This window comes from Euleptes europaea, chromosome 19 (assembly GCF_029931775.1).
Source record: "Euleptes europaea isolate rEulEur1 chromosome 19, rEulEur1.hap1, whole genome shotgun sequence".
Lineage (NCBI taxonomy): Eukaryota > Metazoa > Chordata > Lepidosauria > Squamata > Sphaerodactylidae > Euleptes > Euleptes europaea.
In genome coordinates this window covers 17,943,878-17,964,849 of record NC_079330.1, presented here as the reverse complement: position 1 = coordinate 17,964,849, position 20,972 = coordinate 17,943,878, and the positions used below count along the sequence as shown (strand labels likewise).

Here is a 20,972-nt window from a genome sequence, read left to right as displayed (position 1 = left end):
TTTCTGTTGCTCAAGGTGGTCGGACCAGAACCAACGGGTTGAAATTAAATCAAAAGAGTTTCCGTCTAGACATTAGGAAGAATTTTCTAACAGTTAGAGCAGTTCCTCAGTGGAACAGGCTTCCTCGGGAGGTGGTAAGCTCTCCTTCCCTGGAGGTTTTTAAGAAGAGGTTAGATGGCCATCTGTCAGCAATGCTGATTCTGTGACCTTGGGCAGATGATGAGAGGGAGGGCATCTTGGCCATCTTCTGGTTACTAGGGGTGTGGAGGGGGGGGAGGTAGTTGTGAATTTCCTGCATTATGCATGGGGTTGGAGTTGATGGCCCTGGTGGTCCCTTCCAACTCTATGATTATGTGGAGATGGGTGTATCGAGACCCTAGAGCATTTTTTTTATTGTAAGATCTAGTCATATTAGGGAAACTCTGATTATCCCCATAATTTACCACCATCCCGGCAAAAATAGGACTCCTCTCAGTTATGCTAGCAGATAAGAATCAAGAGATCCCTTTCAAAGTCGCCAAATTTGGATGGATAGCCTATAGGACTAGGAAAACTTGGGTAAGCCATATATATAGGCTCTTTAGCTACAATTTTTATAAAGATAATGTATAATTCTGTGAATGTATAATTTTAAAATGTTTCTTTCCTTCAAAGTTATTTGACATACTGGAAGCCTAAATTATTATATTGATTCTCTTTTTATTGGTCTTGGACTATATCAAATAAATTTATTTATCTTGCACCCTCTAAAAACAAACCTTTCCGGCAGACGGTTGCTGGGCGCTTCCAATTCCCATTCACAAATAAGTGTGTCTATGTTTTCAGACATCTGAGAGACGGTGCAATACACCCTTAAGCACAACAGCTTGGGTAAGTTCCAAGACCCATGGAACTGGGAGCATCCTTAGCGAAATAGTTTAGAATTGGAACTTTACAGCGCCCCCTGCAGACCAAATGCTTCCCTGGCATCTGAGCTGTAACGTAGGGATGCTTTCTAATTTCTCATCCCTACTATTTTTCCTATACAGCAAAAATCCCCATTTTTATTTTGCTCCCCCCCCTTTGAAACAAACCGTGATGCTACATTTTCACGCAATTTTCTTATTTCTTTGGTTCTTGTAGGTTATCCGGACTGTGTAACCGTATAACCAAGACCACGGTTACACAGCCCGGATAACCTACAAGAACCAATGAACTCTGACCATGAAAGCCTTCGACAATATTTCTTATTTCTCTCCCCCACAAAAATAAAACATATACCCCTTCAATGCTCATGGTGGTTAATAAATCAGGATTATACATTGGAGGTATATTTTATGCTTAAACACCGAACGTATAAATAATGTATAACTTGTGTATAAAAATGTACGACGCGTAAGCACAAACACAAAAGAATCGAGGGGGGGGGACGAGCTAAAAAGCCGAGAAAGAAACCGAAACCATCGACAAGAATATAAACAAGTTTCAAAAGAAATCAAACAGGAACATTTGCTCACCTTGTTCGACCCCCTCCCACCCGCCCCTCCGAGACGCCTCCCCGCACACCTCCTTCTCCAAAATCAACAGCTCTCTGCTTGGATACCTAGCGCTGAAATGCCAAGACAAATTAAATCCTTTGATGTCAAAATCCCCCCACCCAGTGTGTGTGGGGGAGAGGCCAGGACTCAAAGTCGTCCCTAGCAGTACCATTTGATCGGGTTGTTTTCTTAAAAAGTGATTGTAATCGCTTTACATTCATCACCTGCCTCTAACCTTTCCAGGCAAAATTTAATCTGCAGGCCAGGAGAAAGCCAGCCAGCCAGCTCCTTCTCTGTTCTGGGGCCAGCCTCTTCATCTCATTACAGCCAAAAATATATCGCAGACAGAAATGGAAGAGTAGAGCTCCTGTTGCTTGGCCCAATGCAGATTTCCCGTGCTCACAGGAAAGAGGCTTGCAGTCCGTTCGTCCAGCGTTCTGGCCACTTTGAGATGGGAACAGGTCCTTGACAGCCAGAATGGTGTAGTGGTTAAGAGCGGTGGTTTGGAGTGGCAGGCTCTGATCTGGAGCACCAGGTTTGATTCCCCACTCCTCCACATGAGTAGCGGACGCTAATCTGGTGAACCGAGTTGGTTTCCCCACTCCTACACATGAAGCCAGCTGGGTGACCTTGGGCTAGACACAGGTCTCTTAGAGCTCTCTCAGCCCCACCCACCTCACAAGGTGTCTGTTGTGGGGAGGGGAAGGGAAGGTGATTGTAAGCCGGTTTGAGTCTCACTCTCACACAGCCCAAATAATGCACTTTCAATCCACTTTCAGTACAACTTTTTGCAAGTGGATTTTGCCAGTTCACACAGTAAAATCCACCTTCAAAGTGCATTGAAAGTGCATTACTTGGGCTGTGTGGAAGTGCCCAGTGTTAGAGAAAGTCAGCATATAAAAACCAACTCGTCTTCTTCTATTTGAAGGCCACACTTTGTGTGCATCACACAATAACTCAGTCGATGGCCTGGCTGGAGAACGGAGGCAAGGGAGCCATCCCACCAAGACCAAAGAAGCCAAGATATCCTCATTGGCTTTTCTCAAGTTCCCAAAAGGCACTTGAAATGATATTTGATGCAGGGTGCAGTGAGAAGGTGGTGAGCTCAGAGTCTTTAAAAGGGCCTAGTTGGGAAAGGGGGTGCTGAACCAAGCTACACACACACACACACACACACACAAGTCCTATTGCTGGCCCAGATCTGGAACCTGAACAAGTGTATAATGAAAGAGACATGCTCCAGAAGCTACTCTCCAATTTTAAAGGGAGAGAGGGAACCTGTGCCCATCTACGTTTTCTCCCCATTTAACAAGATTTAGATATGACAATCTGGAAAAGAGGCTCTTTGCCTCGCTCACAAAAGCATTTGCAAAGTCTGCCACAGACTAGCAAAGAATGGAACAGCTTGTGTTGTTCCCCTTAACCCCTGCATCTTTTGTAGCAAGCCTGTGCTTAAAAGGGAGAGGTGCTGCATTTGAGGGCCTGTATTCAAAAAGACTGCTTCCTCCCGGCGCCCACATTCTCCTCCAACTGTTCTCTTTCCAATTTCGTCTCCGAGGCTGAGAAATCACAGCTGAGCATCTGGGTGCTTCCCTCCTTGAGGAACTCGGTTTAAAACAAGCCTGCTACAAAGGCTTATCAGTCGCTCTCCAGGAAGCTTCCTCGGGCAGAGAAGCCGGGCCTTTGATCTGTGTCTTTGGTTTCACATTGCTTGCAAGATGGCTTTATTCTCTCTTTTTAAAAAAGTGCTGCGTGCTTGTTCTCTGGCTTCCAAAACTCTCAGATTGGGTGCCAAATCCTGGACTCGTTGAAAGCCAACCCAGCCCATCTCTCCTTCTGCAGAGCCCTGCATCCAGATGTGGCTTCATTACAAGGCTGTGGATTTGGTAAGTCACATCAGGGGCAGAAGAGGAGGGGAGAGACAGACCTGGTCCAGATTTATTATAAATTATAAACAATTTACCTTGTTTACTGCAATAGGGCTGCATGGGGAAAGTTTGGAGGCCCGCCCATCTTGCCCTCTAACCTTTTCTTGGGGGGGAAGAAGAAGAAGAAGAAGAAGAAGAAGAAGAAGAAGAAGAAGAAGAAGAAGAAGAAGAAGAAGAAGAAGAAGAGGAGGAGGAGGAGGAGGAGGAGGAGGAGGAGGAAGAGGAAGAGGAAGAGGAAGAAGAGTTGGTTTTTATACCGCGATTTTCTCTAACTTGAAGGAGACTCAAACAGGCTTACAATCTCCTTCCCTTCCTCTCCCCACAACATATGCCTTGTGAGGTAGGTGGGACTGAGAGAGTTTTGAGAAATCTGTGACTGGCCCAAGCTCACCCAGCAGGCTTCATGTGGAGGAGTGGGGAATCAAACCCGGTTCTCCAGATTACAGCCTGCCGCTCTTAACCACTACACAAAGCTGGCTCTCAAGCAAGAGAGTCTGCTGACACAACAACTTTATAAGGTAGGCCGGAGGCTTCTCGGTGGTTTTTCAGCAGCTTCTCAATGAGTAGATCAATAATGGCTTACAGAGTTGGACGAAGCTGAGTCAGAACACTAGTCCAGATAGCCCTGTATCATCTATTACAGGGATGGGGAACCTCAGGCCCAGGGGCCGTATGCGACCCCCGAGGACATTTTTTGTGGCCCTCGGGAGCTCCGGGGCCCTTCTGCGGAGGCGCAGTGCAGGGTGGCCCTCCCCGAGGGTGTTCCTGGGGCTGCGGCTTGCAGGGGCACTGCGGCGCCCTTTGGACCACCTCTCATCGACAGACGGCTGTTGGTCGGCGAGAGGAGTGGGAGGGACGCTTCCCCAAAGGCTGCCCACTATAGCCGCAGCATGCAGGAACGCTGGGGCACACAGTAAGCCCCTCTCACTGCCTGTTGGCTGTTGAGCAACGGGGGGGGGGAAGAAGCCCGCGGCTCCCGACGGCAGAGCATGGGCGCAGGAGCCAATCGGGCTTCGGGGGGCTTTTTGTGGACTCGGGGGGGGGGGGAGGGCATGGAGCTTGGGGCCCGGTCACACGGGGCCGGCGGGTGTGTGTGTGGGGGAAGGCTTTTCTCTCTTCCTCTCTTTCTTTGTCTGTCTCCCTCCATCCTTTTCTTTCTCCCTCTCTCCCTTTTCCTCTTTCTCTGTTTTCCTTCCTTCCTCCCTTTCATCCCTTCCTCCCTTGCTGATCGACCGCGGGCTGCCCCCCCTGGCGCCTCGTTTGCTCGGGCCCACCGCTGGCTGCCCTCCCCCCTGGGGGGGAGGACCGGTGGTGCCCTCCAGGCCTCTGCGTGGCCTCCCCTGGAGTTGCCAACCTCCAGGTGGTGGCCGGAGACCTGGCAACCCTAGCCTCTCCCCCCCACACCAGGAGATCTACACCTGGTATGGCCCCCGAATGATGTTATAAATGTGCAATGGCCCTTGGCAGGAAAAAGGTTCCCCATCCCTGATCTATTATGACTAGAAACACTCAGGCAGAGAAGGGCCTTTCCTATTATTCAATATCCTTTTTAAAATGGAGATGACAAGGACTAAACTTGAGATCTTCTGCATGAAAGCAGCCAGCATTGGTTTGAGTGACAGACTGGGATCTGGGAGACCCAGGTTCGAATCCACACTCTGCCATGGAAGCTTGGTGGGTGACCTGGGCCAGTGACACCCTCTCAGACTAACCTACCTCACAGGGTTGTTGTGAGGATATAACAGAGGAGAACATAAGCCATTTCAGGTCCCCATTGAGGAGAAAATCAGGAAATAAATAACATAAATAAATAACTCGATAAATAAGAGCATCTGCTCTATAACTGAGCCTCCCCTCAATCATTTCCTGAGGGAAGAACATTTATACCCATTTTCCTGATGGGAGACTGAGGCCAAGACTGGTTCACCAAAGGCCACGCAAATACTTGCATGGACAAATCCTGCTTCCTGCAAACTGAGCCTGAGAAACTGAGCAACGGGTCAGGATTTCCTTTAACTATTGTCTCATCAGCCAAAATATAGACCAGCCAAACCCTTTTCCTGGAATGACTATGTTTCCGTAACTCAAGAATAAATAAAATGGACAGGAATGAAAATGGACTGGAAGGCCCCTCAAAAGCCCTCGCTTCACCTGACTTCCAGATTGTTTCTCCTGCCTTCCACTGCGGCACATCTCCCCAACTAGAGAACAGATTGGGGGAGACAGGGGCAAAAAAATGGTTCGGGACCACGTCCAAAGATTTCTTGGGAAGAAATCTCCAGGCAGCCAAGCCACGGGACTGTGGGAAATCAGGCACCAGGCTGGCCGTCTGTTTGGCAGAGATAACCAGATTCCCAGCTGGGGGCTAGCGACCCATTCCGGGACGGGGACCGGGGTTATCGCTTGCAGCGAGGACAGCTGGCTGATCGGAGACCCAGCCAGGCTGAGCTGTTGATAAATCTCAGGGAAGGGAGCCAAAAAGCTGGGGGGTGGTGTGGAATTCACAGTCTTGGGAAGAGCCATTTCCCAGAACTAGAAAGAAAGGAGGTACAGTCCAGTGAAGATGCTGGACAGAATTGAGCGCAGGTGACGTGGCTACTACCAGATACAAATGATTCTGTTACTTTGTCTGTGGCAAAATTTATAGGGGCAATAATTAAATACCAAAATAATAACACTAAGTAAGGCATTTTTTTATTCCTTTATTTTCTGCTCAAGGCTATAGCTGTTTGAGCAGTACTAGATAGATAGATAGATAGATAGATAGATAGATAGATAGATAGATAGATAGATAGATAGATAGATAGATAGATAGATAGATAGATAGATAGATAGATAGATAGACAGACAGACAGACAGATAGATGATAGAAGAAAGAAAGAAAGAAAGAAAGAAAGAAAGAAAGAAAGAAAGAAAGAAAGAAAGAAAGAAAGAAAGAAAGAAAGAAAGAAAGAAAGAAAGAAAGAAAGAAAGAAAGAAAGAAAGAACTTCCAGGTACTAGCTGGAGATCTCCCACCATTACAACTGATCTCCAGCCAATAGAGATCAGTTCACCAGAAGATAATGGCGGGTTTGGCAATTGTACTCTATGGCATTGAAGTCCATCCCCTCCCCTCCTCAGGCTTCCCCCCAAAAAACCTCCTGCTGGTGGTGAAGAGGGACCTGGCAACCCTAGAGCCCCCGCCCCAGATGCCATGAACAAGGACAGAGGCAGCAGCCAGGCATGAGGCATCCTTCCAATTGTGCCTAGAGCAAAACCTAATTAAATTATATATATTTCCACTGATATTTGAATTTAATTGCAGCAAGCTGATTTGAGAGCCTGCAGGTTTCAAACCAGGGCCAGAAAAATTACAATAAGTACACTGTACCTTCCTTTTTTGCCACCCTGCTTCTTGGTTTCCTTCACTACCATCCAATCCTCATTCAAACCCCAAAGGTGACTCTTGTCCTTACCACCCAGCCCAATGGATCATTGTTCCTTCACTCACAGAAACTGGACAACAGTGTTCAGACAATTCTGTGTCCTCAGCAGGTGAAATGTTAATGAGCATCCCATGCCATCATACCAATTCAGCCAGTCGGTGTCACAGGCTTCACTGCCACAAGCACAAGAGGCTCCTGTTTTTCACTGCCTACTCTGTATCTTTCCTTTGGTACTCCCTGCCTTATAACTCCCCTAACATCTTCCCTGACTTTAGCCTGCTCCAAAAAGTAATTTATCCCCCTGGGGCTATGTGAGGTTTCAAGAAACAGCCAAATGAACAACTGTCTCTCAAAGAAGCTGGAACATAGATACTCTAACAGTGTTTGAGGAGTGTTCATGAACGTTCCATAACATCACTTGAGGTGGGGGGGAGCAGATTTGAACATTTTCATTTTAATCATTTTATCCTTCGGTATCTGTGTGGAAATGGCCTTGGGTTAATTGCCTCAAAAAAGAAAGGTAAATGAGGAAGTAAACAAACATGTACGTTAAGATTCTGTAATCTATATTACCTATTGTATTTTTTGTGGCAATTAACCCAAGACTATTTCCACGCAGATACAAAAGGATATAACCATTAAAAGCAAGCAAGTTTTTTTAAAGTTGGAATCTGGAGCTTGTTTGTTTTTTAAGAGCAAGAAAAAAACTTCGTTAAAACATAAACCAATTATCATCTATATTTGTTGTGCTTGTAGCAGTGAAGCCTCACACACTGGGCTGCTGTGATATCACAAAATGTTGGTGAATATTCCAGGGATTAAAATCTGCCAAGAATATTTGTGGTCCAGTTTCCATGAGAGAAGGAACAGTTGTCGGTTCAGCTGGGTTTTCATCCTCCACAAGTCTATTGGCAGCCCACACCAAATGACAGCCGCTTGCACAAAACCCCAAGCCCTGTTCACACCTGCATTGACATCGCTGAACAGCCACAGTGTTGAGGGAAGACATCCATTTCGGGAAGCACCACTACAGACAAAACGCCATGGATGAAGGTTTCGCTCTACTTCAAGTAGATCCTTTCAGGTATTCAGTTCACCAAGGGTCACAAGAACAGGCAATGTGCAAAGAGGACCATACGCAAATCTGGACGTGGGCCTTCAAGAGTCCAGGTGCTGCTAGTGTGGACAGAATGTCAGATGTCCACTGAAGCCAACCACCAATCCAGCTCGGGGGCGGCCGTCAATCAACACAAAGGAATCAAGCCAAGATCCCTCCCCTGTTAGACGCCCCGCTATTACTCTCCCACCCTTCAACAGGTAGTTAGTTTCAAGACAACTGGCCAAAGAACGAGCCCGGCTGGGGGTCCAAGATGACCCACAAAAGAAAGATGACCCTCTCGTAGGCACAGATACCTCGTTCACTGGACAAGGGACCCTTACAAAGAGGAAGTGAGAAGTGGAATGTTAGAAGAGCCCCGTTGGATCAGATCGAGGGTCTGCCTCATCCCACATCCTCTTTCCCACAGAGGCCAAACCAATGCCTCTGGGGCGGTTACAGGCAACAGCCCTGCCAAGTGAGATCCAGGCCCTGCAGGACCTGAAACTATTCCGCAGGGCCTGTAAAGCCGAGCTGTTCCGCCAGGCATACGGTTGAGGACAGTGATGGTTTTCCATCTTGCTGGCCTCCCTTCCCTTCCCCTCCCATCTTCTTTTATTACTGCTTACTTTTTAAACGTTACCCTGTGTTGGAATGTGTTATTCCCTTATATTCCCTCTGTTCGGTTTCCTGCTATGACTATTTTGTGCAGCTTTGGTTTGAGAATGCCTGGTTTTAATGTCATGTTATAGTTGTAATTGTACATTTTGGCTGGTTTTAATTGTGTGGAAGTGTTTGTCAGCCACTCTGAGCCTGGTCAGGAAGGGTGGCATAAAAACCCAATGAATAAATAAATAAAGTCCCTATGAATGTTCTCCCCTCATCGGCAGGTATTTAAGGAATGAGGACGGTCCATTGAGCTATCATGGCTAACAGCCATTAATGCACTGTTGCTCCATGAATTTGCTTAGCCCCTTAAAACCACGTAAAACACCAGCCCTTACATACATTATATGGCAGTGAGTCCCACGTTAATTATGTGTTGTGTGGAAAGAGACTTATTTTTGTGGGTCTAGAAACTACTGTCCATCCATTTAATTGGGTGGCCCTGGAGACTAGGACAATGCCTAGTCGATGTCGGGATGTGACATCACCCCATGGGTCAGTAATGACCCAGTGCTTGCACAGAGGACGACCTTTACCTTTACCAGAAGCTAGAAGCGAGCCCTACCTGGGAAAGGTGCCCCCGATCCAGGCCACGTCGACCGTCGCGGTGGAGTGTTTGCTCCCGGTTTGCAGCTCCGAATTCACCAGCCACTGGGGGTTCCTGGTTCTCGTGTTGAGCAAGTTGACCCCTTTCTTGGCCTTCACCCTGACAAGCGGGCGAGAAAAAGAGGAAGGCAACAGGGGTTTCTCAAGGACCTCAAGCTCAGCTCCTTGCAGCGGCCCCCTTTGTGTTTGTGTGGGTGGGGGGGACATCCCTCCATAATCCCTGGGCACAGTCCATTGAACTAAATAGTGGTGGGTAGTCTCACGCTTCCTGATAGAGGCTGTGCAGATTAACAGAAATGAATGTGAGGGACTCAGCCATTGAGGGGGAAAGCTTTGGGGGACATATCAGAAAGAACCCCACTGGGTCGACCCAAAGGTCCATCCCAATTAACAGCCTGTTTCCCACAGTGGCCATCCAAAGGCCCCCAAAATACATTTCACCGTTTTTGCCCAGACATGGATGGTCCAAGATAGACCACTCTCATCAGATCCTGGAAGCTAAGCTTGGTTGGTCATGTTTAGTACTTGGATAGAGACCACCAAGGAAGTCCAGGGCTGCTAGGCAGAGGCAGGCGATGGCAAACCACCTCCGAACATCTCTTGCCTTGGAAACCCTATGTCAGCTGTGAGTTGATGACACTTTTCACTACCACTCTTCATCAATGCATCAAACTACAGAATATGGAGCCAGGCTATTGCTCCATCTGGCTGCACCTCACCAAGTGGTCTTGGTGCCACCAAGAGCCAGCGTGGTGTAGGGGTTAAGAGCAGTGGTTTGGAGCAGTGGACTCTGATCTGGAGAACCGGGTTTGATTCCCCACTCCTCCACATGAGCAGCGGAGGCTAACCTGGTAAACTGGATTTGTCTCCCCCACTCCTCCACATGAAGCCAGCTGGGTGACCTTGGGCTAGTCACAGCTCTTAGAGCTCTCTCAGCCCCACCTACCTCACAGGGTGTCTGTTGCGGGGAGGGGAAGGTAAGGTAATTTTAAACTGGTTTGATTCTTCCTTAAGTGGTACAGAAAGTCGGCATATAAAAACCAACTCTTTTTCTTTCCCTAATTTATTACCCAAGATCCTTTTATTAACAGAAGATGGCAAGGAGTGAGCCTTGGCATTTCTGCATGTGCTCTATCCCTTTGCTATGGCTGCCTATATGACCCTGCCCTATACCAAATCAGCCCCATCTATCTCAGTCTTGTCTACTCTGACAGAGCCTCCCCCCCCCCCCGAGTCCCTGGTCTTTCCTGACACCTTCTACCTGAGATGCTGTAGTTGGGGATGACACAGATTGAACCTGGGACCTCCTGCAGGCACCACAGTCTCTTCCTCTAGAGGTAGCAGTTCTCCAAGGAGACAATTCCCACCTTTGCTCACAGTCATCTTCATGCAGAGGACCACAGGAACCTAAGACAGTTCTCTGCTGGATCAAACCAAAGATCCATCTAGTGAACAGACATGAACGCACATGAAGCTGCCTTATACTGAATCAGACCCTTGGTCCATCAAAGTCAGTATTATCTACTCGGACCAGCAGCGGTTCTCCAGGGTCTCAGGCAGAGGTCTTTCACATCACCTACTTGCCTAGCTTTAACTGGAGATGCCGGGGATTGAACCTGGGACCTTCTGCATGCCAAGCAGATGCTCTACCACTGAGCCACAGCCCCTCCCTTCTGCATGCAGAATCCTGTCTTCCACAGTAGCCAACTAGTTCTCCCCAGAAGGTCTTCAAGCTGGTCATGGGACACCAAAGCTTGTGGGATGATTACTTCCCTGGATTTATTTGCAGGGCGACTTGGATGGACCGCCCAAAAGCCCACAACCCCCTGTGCTCACCATTAGAGAGACCAACCCCACAGACTTGGAGACCCAAGGTTTCTTCTGGACCATTTCTCAACCACGTGGGCCTCCAGAGGAGGATTCCGTTGCCAGGGGCCCTTACCTGAGTGTAAAATGCTCCACTGTCGAATTGCCCATCAGGTAAAGGATGATACTGAGCACCTCGCCCGGCTTGAGGGGCTTCTCCGGAAGGTGGATGAAGACGTTGTCATCCAGGCGCTGCTCTTGCAGAGGCTGGGAGGGCGGCGGCTGGACCAGCCTCAAGCTGCCGATGCGCAGGAGAGGGTGCTGCGTAGGGCCCTCAGTCCTGGCCCCGGCCCCGCCCCTCCGCGGCCCCTGCTCGCTCCCGCAGTCCCCCATCCCGTCGGGCGCGTGCAGAGTGTAATACAGCTCCACCTGCTGGACGTCCCCCGCCGGGTCAAGCCCGTCCGCAACTTTCCTGCGACCCAGAGGGACGGCGGAAGGCCCGAACCAGGCCTGGGGCAGCTCGGCCTGGGCGAGGCACGTGGCCAGGCTGCCCCGCAGCCGGCAGGAGGCCCGGAGCTCTCGGGCTTCCCGGAAGGCGTGGAGCCGCACGCAGGGCAGCCGCTCGGTCACGTCAAAGTCGTCCCAGTCCCGCCCGGCCACGTAGAAGAGCACCTGGGCCGTGGGCTGGCTGGAGAGCACCCGGGTGCGGACGATGAAAGCTCGCACTTTCCAGTTCACCGTCAGGCGCTCGGGGATCTCCAGGGTGCTCGAGGGCTGCAGGAGCTCTTTGGGCAGCGGGAGGCCCAAGCTGAAAGGCCCCAGGGAGACGTTCAGGACCGGCAGCTCCTTGGTCTGGAACACGACGAAGGGCTCGGAGCGCGTCAAGCCGGAGCTGCCGTTCCCGCTGGGCACCGGCCGCATCTCTTTCAGGAAGAAGGCCAGGCGGGTGTTGGAGAGCCGGTAGTTCACCGGCAGGATGGCGGCTGCGGAAGGCAGGGAGGTCTCCGGGGGCTCGGAGGTGGTGGGGGGGACCTTGGCGTGGGCTGGAAAAAAAGAGAGAGGAAAGAGAAGGGGTTAGACACCCAGCCGTGTTCTCCACTCCCTAGGGGTGCTGCCCCACGGGCATCACTCAGCCCGCTTACGTAGGGCCAAACTGGACAACACTGCCCCCTCCAAGACCAAGGGACGCTTCCCCCCGTGGTGGAAAAGACATACATAATCAAAAGGAATTTTGTGAATTTCCTGCATTGTGCAGGGGGTTGGACTAGATGACCTTGGTGGTCCCTTCCAACTCTATGATTCTACCACTAAACCTCTATGGTGGACTGGCGGATGTGGTATCATCAGGATGGCCAGGGGCCTGGAGACCAAGCCCTATGTGGAAAGGCTGAGGGACTTGGGAACGTTTAGTCTGGAAAAGAGGAGGTCGAGGGGGAACACGATTGCTCTCTTTAAGTATGCGAAGGGCTGTCACTTAGAGGAGGGCAGGGAGCTGTTGCTGTTGGCGGCGGAGGATAAGGCACACAATAATGGGTTTAACGTATGGGCGGAAAGGCACCGGCTAGATATTGAGGGAGAAATTTTTACAGTGACAGGTGTTCGACAGTGGAATCAGCTTCCTAGGGAGGTGGTGAGCTCCCCCTCACTGGCCGTCTTCAAGCAGCTGCTGGACAAACACTTGTCAGGGATGCTTTTGGCCGATGCTGCTTTGAGGGGGTTGGACTAGATGACCCGTACGGCCCCTTCCAACTCCATCTAGTTTCACCCATAACACAAATAATTTCAGAACACTTCTATCCTCCCTTTCTGCCACTTTAAAAAAATAAATAAAAGCACATAACACAAGCCAAGACTTGAGTGGGCCCTGGGGGACCCTCCTCTGGGAACTAGACCTATCCGGGATCCAGCTGGTGGGATCCCAGGAAAATACTGTTTTTGGGCTCCTGCCCTCTCAAATTTTGAACTTCTGCCCACAGGAGAGGTAAACAGCTGTTTCCCTAAAGTCCTTCCAGAAAGGTTTAAAGACTGCTGCTTTCCGGAGAGCCTTTTAGTTAACAAGAAATGGCGGGAGGGGGGTGGCATTCCTGGAATATTGAATTTTGCGATGTTTTATTCATTTTATGATACTTTATTGATTCCCACTGTTTCTTAACTGAATTTTTGTTGTACCTTACTGTCCTTTTATTGATTTTATCATATTTGGCTGTGTTATAAATTGCTCTGGGGACGTCAAGTTGAAAGGCGGTATATAAATACACTCGCCAGATAAATAGAAGAACAGACAAAATTTAGAACAGTCAGAACAGAACCAGTCACAATTAGATAAAAGCAATAGACTAAAAATAAGAATTTTGATGTTTTTTTTAAAACAGCCGAAATATAGGCTTTTTATGCAGGGGCGTTTCCCCGTGGTCGCCCCCACGGTGGAAAAGGCATGCATAATCAAAAGGAAGCCCTGAAGCAGCAGGCGGGTGTGACTGTGGGGAAACGTCCCTGTATAAAAGGCCATAGTACAATAGAGACAACAACAGAAAAGAAAGCTCTACAATCTGTAAATACATCATCCCAAAAATAGGAATATAAAAAAAAATTGACGCAGTTACCACAGTACATTAAAAGGACAAGTCAAGAGATAATACTGGTAAATGCCTTCTAGAACAAAACCATATTAACTAATGTCCTGGAGGGCAGAAGTGAGGGCATAAAAGCATATTACTGAGGCAGGGAGTTCCACAGAACAAAACCATCTTAACTAACCTCCAGAAGGCTAAAGTGAGGAAACAAAGGGATCTTACTGCGGCAGGGAGTTTAACAGTATGGGGTCAAACGTGCTTGAATTATCATTCCAGAAATCTTCCATGTCACTTAATAAACATTATAAACATAATGGCCGCTGTTTACAAGTTACATCGTTGCTGCTTGACATGTCCCTCTGGATACTGCAGGAGAAGATGCTCCCCATAACTGCTACCCCCAGATGCTGGCCATCTATAATTAGATTTGGATGTAACCCACAGGTATCCCTCTAATCCAGAGGTGTTGAACGTAAGGCCCGAGGGCTGGATCTAGCCCCTGGAGAGCTTCTATCCAGCCCGCAAGTCAACCAAGGCAGGCACCACCACCACCCCACTCTCAATCTGGGATGGCGAGGGATGGCCCGGCCCCCTTGTGGGTCAGGGGATATAGAAACTTCAGAACATGTCTTGATCCGCTGTTCATTCTACCCAGACGTCCGCACAAGGGCTCTTTCCCCTTTGCTTAACACTTTCCCTGACCAACCAGATGAGTTTCTGGCTAAGAATCTCCTAACTGCTGAAAAAAATCACAGTTTACACTCTTGACGGCTAAATTCTGTGCTGCGGCTATTAAAATACGTCGTACCTTGACAGGATAAGAGTAACAGAAATACTTTATTACTCAAACTATTAAGGGGGGGTTTCACATCAACTGATATGATGTTTATATAAATTTTATTTACACATGTCATATGTAATTTTTTTTTGTGTGTGTAAAGTGCCTTCAAGTCTCAGCCGACTTATGGCGACCCCTTTTTGGGGTTTTCATGGCAAGAGACTAACAGAGGTGGTTTGCCAGTGCCTTCCTCTGCACAGCAACCCTGGTCTTCCTTGGTGGTCTTCCATCCAAATACTAACCAGGGCTGACCCTGCTTAGCTTCTGAGATCTGATGAGATCAAGCTAGCCTGGGCCATCCAGGTCAGGGCATGTAATTTTTAGGCTTAGTTTATTTGTAGTAGCAGTAGTAGCTGTTGTTGTGGTTTTCTTATTAACTGTTGTGGCTGTTCTTGTTGTTTTCTGCTGGTCAGTGGCCATATTAATAAATTATGTTATGTTATGTATGGCCCGGCCCATCCAAGTGACATTTATGTCATATCGGGCCCTCATAACAATTGAGTTCGACACCCCTGCTCTAATCCACCCCCCTTTTCCTTCACTGTCCTTTTCCTTGCACATTAACTGGGAAACTGACATGGTCAGAGGAAAGCTTTGTCAATTTCACAGTGGGAGGGGAGGACATTGCAGAAGATCAGAATAGCGAAACTCACAAGGCTTCCTCTCCCACCCAGGTTTGCACACACACATAAGAACATAAGAAAGGCCCTGCTGGATCAGACCAAGGCCCATCAAATCCAGCAGTCGGTTCACACAGTGGCCAAACCAGGTGCCTCTAGGAAGCCCCCAAACAAGACGACTGCAGCAGCACCATCCTGCCTGTGTTCCACAGCACCTAATATAATAGGCATGCTCCTCCGATACTAGAGAGAATAGGTATGCAGCATGACTAGTATCCATTTTAACTAATAGCCATGAATACCCCTTTCCTCCATGAATATGTCCACTCCCCTTTTAAAGCCTTCCAAGTTGGCAGCCATCACCACATCCTGGGGCAGGGAGTTCCACAAGTTAACTATGCGTTGTGTGAGAAAATACTTCCTTTTATCTGTTTTGAATCTGTCACCCTCCAGCTTGAACAGATGACCTCGCGTTCTAGTATTATGGGAGAGGGAGAAAAACTTCTCCCTGTCCACTCTCTCCAAACCATGCATAATTCTATAGACCTCTATCATGTCTCCCAGGAGGGAAGGCTGCATGGTACAGCCCAATCTCGTCAGATCTCGGAAGCTAAGCAGGGTCAGCCCTGGTTAGTATTTGGATGGGAGACCACCAAGGTTGCTGTGCAGAGGAAGGCACTGGCAAACCACCTCTGTTAGTCTCTTGCCATGAAAACTCCATAAGGGATCTCCATAAGTTGGCTGCGACTTGACGGCCCTTTACACACACACATCATGTCTCCCACACAAACTCCTTGTCAGGGAGAAAGCAATGGAGTTGAGGAAAGAAAATATCAGTGAAACTTTTGAGGGTCTTCCCACGCCACAAGCAATAAAGGTTAAAAATGTGAAAAAGACCCATTCCAAGTGTGCACAACACCATGGAACATACTGAAGATGGGCATACAGTTCAGTAAGAATACACCTGTTCAGAGAAACCCCATACTCAGCTATGGGCCCTTCCAGTTTAAATATGAATCTGCCTTACCCAGAATCAGTCCAGTGGTCCATGTATCCCAGCCCCGTCTGATTTGATTGGCCGAAGTCTTTTCCAGCACCTGCTCCCTGAGAGATACCAGGATTGAACCTAGGACCTTTTGCATACAAAGCAGGAGTTCCATCCCACCCTCCCATAAGAAGATGGCTTATATCAAGTCAGATGGCTGGTCCCTTTAGCTCAATAGCTGTCTTTCCTGCCTGCCACCAGCTCTCAAGTAGAGGTCTTTCAACACATTTGCTACTTGAGATCCTGTAACTTGGCATGCCTGGGATTGATATCGTGGGATATGGTAAACTAATAAAATGCATTTCAACAGAGATCAATGTAAAGTTCTGCATTTAGGTAGGAAAAATCAAATGCATAATTATAGGAGGGGGGAGACTTGTCTGAGCAGTAGTGCGTGTGAAAAGGATATTGGGGGCTTAGTAGACCAAACACTGAACACGAGTCAGCAGTGTGATGCGGTAGCTAAAAAGGCAAATGCAATCTTGGGGTCAATCAACAGAAATATAGTGTCCAGATCATGCAAAGTTAAGGTATCGCTTTACTCTGCTCTGGTTAGACTTCACCTAGAGTATTGTGTTCAGCTTGAGGCACTGCAATTTAAGAAGGATGTAGACAAGCTGGAATGTGTCCAGAGGAGGGCAACAAAGATGGCAAGGGGTCTGGAGACCAAGTCCTATGAGGAAAGGTTGAAGGAGCTGGGTATGTTTAGCCTGAAGAGGAGAAGACTGAGAGGTGATATTATAACTATCTTCAAGTACTTGAAGGGCTGTCATATAGAGGATGGTGCTGAGTTTTCTATTGCCCCAGAAGGTCGGACCAGAACCAACGGGTTGAAATTAAATCAAAAGAGTTTCCATCTAGACGTTAGGAAGAATTTTCTAACCGTTTAAGCGGTTCCTCAGTGGAACAGGCTTCCTCAGGAGGTGGCAAGCTCTCCTTCCTTGGAGGTTTTTAAGCAGAGGCTAGATGGCCATCTGTCAGCAATGCTGATTCTATAACCTTAGGCAGATCATGAGAGGGAGGGCAACTTGGCCATCTTCTGGGCATGGAGTCGGAATCACTGGGGGCGGGGGGGGGGGAGGTTGTTGTGAATGTCCTGCATTGTGCAGGGGGTTGGACTAGATGACCCTGGTGGTCCCTTCCAACTCTAAAATTCTATGATTCTATAAGAGATCTTGGGAAAGCAGAGGCCTTCTCTGAAATAAAAAGTGTATTGAAGAGATTGATTATGATAGCACATCATTTCGTGCTTGTCACATTTTCTCATATCAGTTTTTTGGAATTCCTCCCCCATGTTGCTTGCCTGCTTATACCTACTTCTTGACAACTCCTTGTATCTTAAGAGCTTTTTTTTCTTGCTAGACTGAATGCTAGCCCTTCTATGGTTATGCAAGGTAGATACATGAACCTATCATATCTGGAAAGGACCTGCCCACGTTCTCCTGGTTCTATTGATTATCTAGCACACACGCTCCTGGAAGGTCAGTTTTATGAGGATCTAAGATCAAGATATAGTATTTCTCTTCTAACAGATCTGTGTCTGAGCTAATACCCTATTTATTAAGTGACAGCAATCCTAAGGTTATGTTGGCAGTGGCAAAATTTATCTCAGTCGTATCCCTTAAACAATAGATTTAGAATTATGCTGCTCAAGATTTATGACTCAAGGAGCTTCTAAGGGGGGAAGGGAAGGAAAGGAAAGGAAAGGAAAGGGAAGGGAAGGGAAGGGAAGGGAAGGAAAGGAAAGGAAAGGAAAGGAAAGGAAAGGAAAGGAAAGGAAAGGAAAGGAAAGGAAAGGAAAGGAAAGGAAAGGAAAGGAAAGGAAAGGAAAGGAAAGGAAAGGTTCTCCAGCATCTCAGGGTCTTGGGTAATCACATGTATCTCAAGTGCTTTAACTTCAGCATAGGACCTTTTGCATGCCAAGCAGGTGTTCCTTTAGGCCAAACTAAACACGAAGGCATCCTCACGGTCGTCATGAGGACACCGTCACGTTCAGTTTGGCCTCTAATACTGCACTCTGTGTCTGCTCCTTATCCATGAACACACAAAGTTTTCCTCCTCCTTCCATTTCTCACCCATTTGCACCTTGAGATCGGCCTGATCCTGACCCACACTGGACTGTATTTTGATGAAACAGACAGGAAAGTTTCATTGGGCTGGAAGGTCCTCTTCGTGCGTGCGAGACTTATAATAACCCCTGGCGGGGTTTTCGAGGCAAGTGATTAAGCAGAGGCGGTTTGCCATTGCCTTCCTCTGCAGAGTCTTCCTTGGAGGTCATAAGAACATAAGAAAGGCCCTGCTGGATCAGACCAAGGTCCATCAAGTCCAGCAGTCTGTTCACACAGTGGCCAACCAAGTGCCTCTAGGAAGCTCACACGCAAGTCTCCCTTCCAAGTACCGACCCAGTTTCGCTTCTGAGATCTAATGAGATCGGGCTGGACTACACCATTCCACATGCCAGAAGGTCCTCTACAGACAAGTAAACAAGGTGGAGAGACAACAGAGCCCCCTCCCAATCTCACCGAGCGCTAGCAGCGATCGTGTGCAACCGGGCCGGGGTCACCCTATCAGCTCTCCCAGCCTCAGAGGCAGAGTTATTAATAAGCAATCACCTTCATTAACCCTCTTAATTGCATGCAGATTGCGTCCCTCAATCAGGCGCTCTCTGCATAATGGAGGTGCCTTCTCTTTATTTACAGCTGGCAACCGAACGTCTGTCAAGAGGATGGGAAGAGAGGAAGGATGCCTCCGAGCAGTTTGCGTTTGAGAAGGGGGGTCAGGGAACTTCCGTCCTGGGTAGAAGCGTGGAAATGAACAAAACGAATGGGATTGGTTGGCAGAGTTGGGCCAAGGCAGATGAGTAGCCTGAGGCAGAAACTCTTAAGCGGGACCTCATATTTCGGGGGGGGGGGTGGTATAATTAGCTAAATAGGCAATGCTTTAGTGGCGCCCTAAAATCTGAACTCTTCGGCAAGGCAAAAAAAAAGAATTAACATAAATCCCTTCAAATTTATTTATTTATTTTGCCATCAAGTCACAGCTGACTTGGCAACTTAGCTCACTTTTAAAAATGTGTTTATAAAACTCAACAGCAATGTACCATTTTCGTGTGTGAAATCCACTCCCTTAAATCCCCCTTTATGCTGGAAGATAACCGGAAGATGATTCAAGGGAACCGTGGCATAATTCTGTTTTTTATTTATTTATATTATTTATAGTCCACCTTTCTCACTTGGACTCAAGGCAGATTAAAAGTGTAATAACGGCGTGTAATTGAGAGAGAAAAAGCAGAAGAAGCAGAAGACGCAGCAGAAGCAGAAGCAGAAGAACAAGAACAAGAACAAGAAGAAGAACAAGAAGAGAGTTGGTTTATATATGCCGACTTTATCTTTTAAGGAGAATCAGACCGGCTTACAATCACCTTCCCTTCCCCTCCGCACAACAGACACCCTGTGAGGTGGGTGGGGCTGGGAGAGTGCTAAGAGAACTGTGACTAGCCCAAGGTCACCGAGCTGGCTTCATGTGTAGGAGTGGGGAAACCAACCCAGTTCACCAGATTAGAGCCCCGCCACTCTTAACCACTACACCACGCTGGCTCTCTTCGGATCTCTGCTTGGGATGCACCCCTTGGATCATCGGAAGGAACTGCTGTCACCCGCAAAGGAGAGAGTGGCTCTTAGGTAGGTCAGGCCCAAATGAGTGAAGATTCCTTCAGGGAAAGCACAACCGGCATCCTGGCCTTCCAGAGGAGCATGCAGAAAACAGCAACCCACTCAGAAATGTCAGTTCGCATTGCTGGCCACGGACATTTGAAGCTAAGCCCCAGGGCTGGATGCTGGAAGGTGAAGTCTGTTTTTGAATGCCAGTGGCCGGTTTTCCAAAGCAAACCGTGGGACTTTTTCCTCTTTTTTAGAAAGAGGGAAATTAGAACATGCGACGCTGGATTTTTTATGGAAAGTCATAGTGTTTGCCTGGTCACATCTGTCAGTTTGGGAAATGGCTTCTGAAAAGAACTCTGCCAGCTCAGGTTAACGGTCCTTTTAGCACAGCATCCTGTGTCTCCCGGCAACTAATATCCAGAGGCCTACTGCCTCTGTAAATGGAGGTTCCACTCCACACAATAAGGGCTAATCAGAAGACCCCTGCTGGATCAAGGTAAAGGTCCATCTAGTCTCTAGTCAGGAGCCAGTGTGGTGCAGTGGTTAGGAGCAGTGGTTTGGAGCAGTGGACTCTGATCTGGAGAACCAGGTATGATTCCCCGCTCCTCCGCATGAGCGGCAGAGGATAATCTGGTGAACTGGATTGGTTTCCCCACTCCTACACACGAAGCCAGCTGGGTGACCTTGGGCTAGTCACATTCTCTCAGCCCCACCTACCTCACAGGGTGTCTGTTGTGGAGAGAGGAAGGGAAGGCGATTGTAAGCCAGTTTGATTCTTCCTTAAGTGGTAGAGAAGGTCGGCATATAAAAACCAACTCTTCTTCTTTCTACTTATCGTGGCCAAACCCATTCTTCTGGGACTACCTGTCAATTTCACTGGGCGATCACTATGCCTTTGCTTTAGTGGAGAACGCGACAAAAGATCTAGCTGCTACCATTTCTAATTGTTTGACTCTCTCCTCCTTCACAGCCTTGCTTTCTAAACTCTAACCTCTATAGGACAGGGAACGTTAGCACGGCTGCAGCCAGGATCTCCGAAAAGAAGCTGTTTTGAACATCAGCAAGATGTGGGGTGCCCTGACCTGGATGGCCCAGGCCAGCCCGATCTTGCCAGATCTCGGAAGCTAAGCAGGGTCAGCCCTGATTAGCACTTTGATGGGAGACCACCAAGGGCGTCTAGGGTTGCTACGCA

General features: G+C 48.2%; 1 protein-coding gene across 1 annotated transcript in view; it reads right to left on the bottom strand.

Annotated features, from left to right (window-relative positions):
• The window catches only part of TMEM132E (transmembrane protein 132E), a 177,775-nt gene that overhangs the window by 28,703 nt on the left and 128,100 nt on the right, over positions 1 to 20,972 (bottom strand). The window contains exons 2-3 of the mRNA XM_056864866.1: positions 11,182 to 12,088; positions 9,199 to 9,339 (exon numbers count right to left, since the gene is read on the bottom strand). Of these exons, the coding sequence (XP_056720844.1) occupies positions 9,199 to 9,339; positions 11,182 to 12,088 (1,048 nt within the window). The remainder of the gene's footprint in view (positions 1 to 9,198; positions 9,340 to 11,181; positions 12,089 to 20,972) is intronic.